Source organism: Tupaia chinensis, unplaced genomic scaffold (assembly GCF_000334495.1).
Source record: "Tupaia chinensis unplaced genomic scaffold, TupChi_1.0 Scaffold000067_1, whole genome shotgun sequence".
NCBI lineage: Eukaryota > Metazoa > Chordata > Mammalia > Scandentia > Tupaiidae > Tupaia > Tupaia belangeri.
In genome coordinates, this window is record NW_006159526.1 from 2,661,652 (window position 1) to 2,663,474 (window position 1,823).

Sequence of the window (1,823 nt, forward strand, 5' to 3'; positions counted from 1 at the left end):
CTTGTTTCTTTTTCTAGAATTATTTATTTAATTCCCCTTGTTACTATTATTATTATTATTATTATTATTTTAATTTGACCAGAGAGAGAAAGGGAAAGGAAAAAGCAAGCTGCCAGGTCCAGGACTTGAACCACGGTTGGCCATGTAGGAGTCCAGCATCTTAGGAGTCCACTACACTACCTGCTGGCCTCACGGCATGTCTGTCAAGTCCCTGGGTCTGGGACTTGAACTGCACAGCCACCATGTGGAATCCAGCTGCCTTAACCGCGTGACCTCTTGGCTCTCAGCATTTTGGAGTTAGACTCCTAGGTTTGGGCTCAGGGACCTGAGGGGAGAGTGGAGAGGTCCCTGGGCTGCTCTGCTTAGATTGTTAATACCATGCTCCCCCACCGCCCTGGAGGGCCCCTAACCGAGTGGGGGGCAGGGGAAGGTGACAGACTGTACCTCTCCAGACCTGGACCCTCTGGAGCTCAGCACCCAGCCAGAGCTCTCCGTGCCCCTCAATGGCAGCACTGCTGTGAACTGCTCGGCGCAGGGCCTGCCCACGCCCACTGTCCGCTGGACCAAGGTGAGGACAAGCGCTTTCGCCCTTGGCCCCTGCACTGCACCAGCGACCCCCAGCCTCACTCACAGCCCTGCCCGTCCTCTCCCTCTCCCCTCCCAGGACTCAGTTCCCCTGGGGAACGGCCCCACGCTCTTGCTCAAGGCCATCACCTTTGACTCCGCCGGCACCTACACGTGTGAGGCCTCCATGTCCACGGTCCCCCTCCTCAGCCAGACCCAGAGCTTCAAGCTGCTGGTCCAAGGTTCGGGACTGGGGGCAGGGTTGACGATGACGGTGGGGGCTGGGAGGCCAACGGGACAGGTCTGGATGCACCCCCTCTCTGCTCTCTCCCTCTAGCCTCTTAAGTTTCTTTCTTTCTTCCAAGAGAGACAGACAGAAGGGGGATGAGAAACAGGCTCCCCCGACGGCGTCTTGGCACCGCGACCCACCCACGTCTCGGCCGATGGTGGGCGCACACGCGTGCCCAGTGTGCTCAGGGCGGTCCTGGGAAGAGAGCATCTGTTACCCCAGTGCCACCGCTGACCCGTGTCTCTTTCTCTTTATCTCTTTCCTTCCTTCCTTTCCGGGCCACGTTGCCCACAGGCTCACCAGAATTAAGGCCAGAAGAGACGCAGCCCAAGGCGGAGGGCAGCTGGAGAGAAGGGGACGAGGTCGTGCTGACCTGCTCTGCCCGCGGCTACCCGGAGCCCAAGCTCACCTGGAACCAGCTGGGCGGCACAGTAAGGGCCTTGTCCCCCAACCCGACCCAGCAGGACCCGGCACCCCTGCACCTCTCGGCCGCCGCCCCCTCCCTGACCCAGCCATCGGTCTGCTCCTGCTTCTGGGGGACTGGACAGCCTTCCGCTGCCCGCCCCAGCCCTTGTCCCACGGGCTGAGCCTGACCCGAGCCTCTGCAGCCGGCAGCGCCAGCCCCCGGGAGGCCGGGCTGGGTGAGCAGCTCCCTGACCCTGAGAGTGACCAGCGCCCTGAGCCGGGACGGCGTCTCCTGTGAGGCCTCCAACCCCCACGGGAACATCCAGCACGTCTTCCACTTCGGCACCGGTCAGTAGCCGCCCCAGGGAGAGAAGCCTGGGCGGTGGGGTGGGCCGCGCCCCGGCGGCTGACAGGCCCCCTCTGCCCTGGCCCCACAGTGGCCCCCCAGACCGTGCAGGCCGGAGTGGCTGTCATGGCTGTGGCCGTCAGCGTGGGCCTCCTGCTTCTCGTGGTGGCGGCCTTCTACTGCATGAGACGCAAGGGGCGCCGAGGCTGCTGCCGGCGC

General features: G+C 63.1%; 1 protein-coding gene across 1 annotated transcript in view; it reads left to right on the plus strand.

Annotated features, from left to right (window-relative positions):
* Positions 1-1,823, plus strand: part of BCAM (basal cell adhesion molecule (Lutheran blood group)) — a gene marked incomplete in the record, with an annotated part of 33,333 nt that overhangs the window by 11,384 nt on the left and 20,126 nt on the right. The window contains 5 exon segments of the mRNA XM_014582617.1: positions 453-568; positions 665-806; positions 1,148-1,284; positions 1,462-1,606; positions 1,696-1,823. Coding sequence (XP_014438103.1) covers positions 453-568; positions 665-806; positions 1,148-1,284; positions 1,462-1,606; positions 1,696-1,823 — 668 coding nt within the window.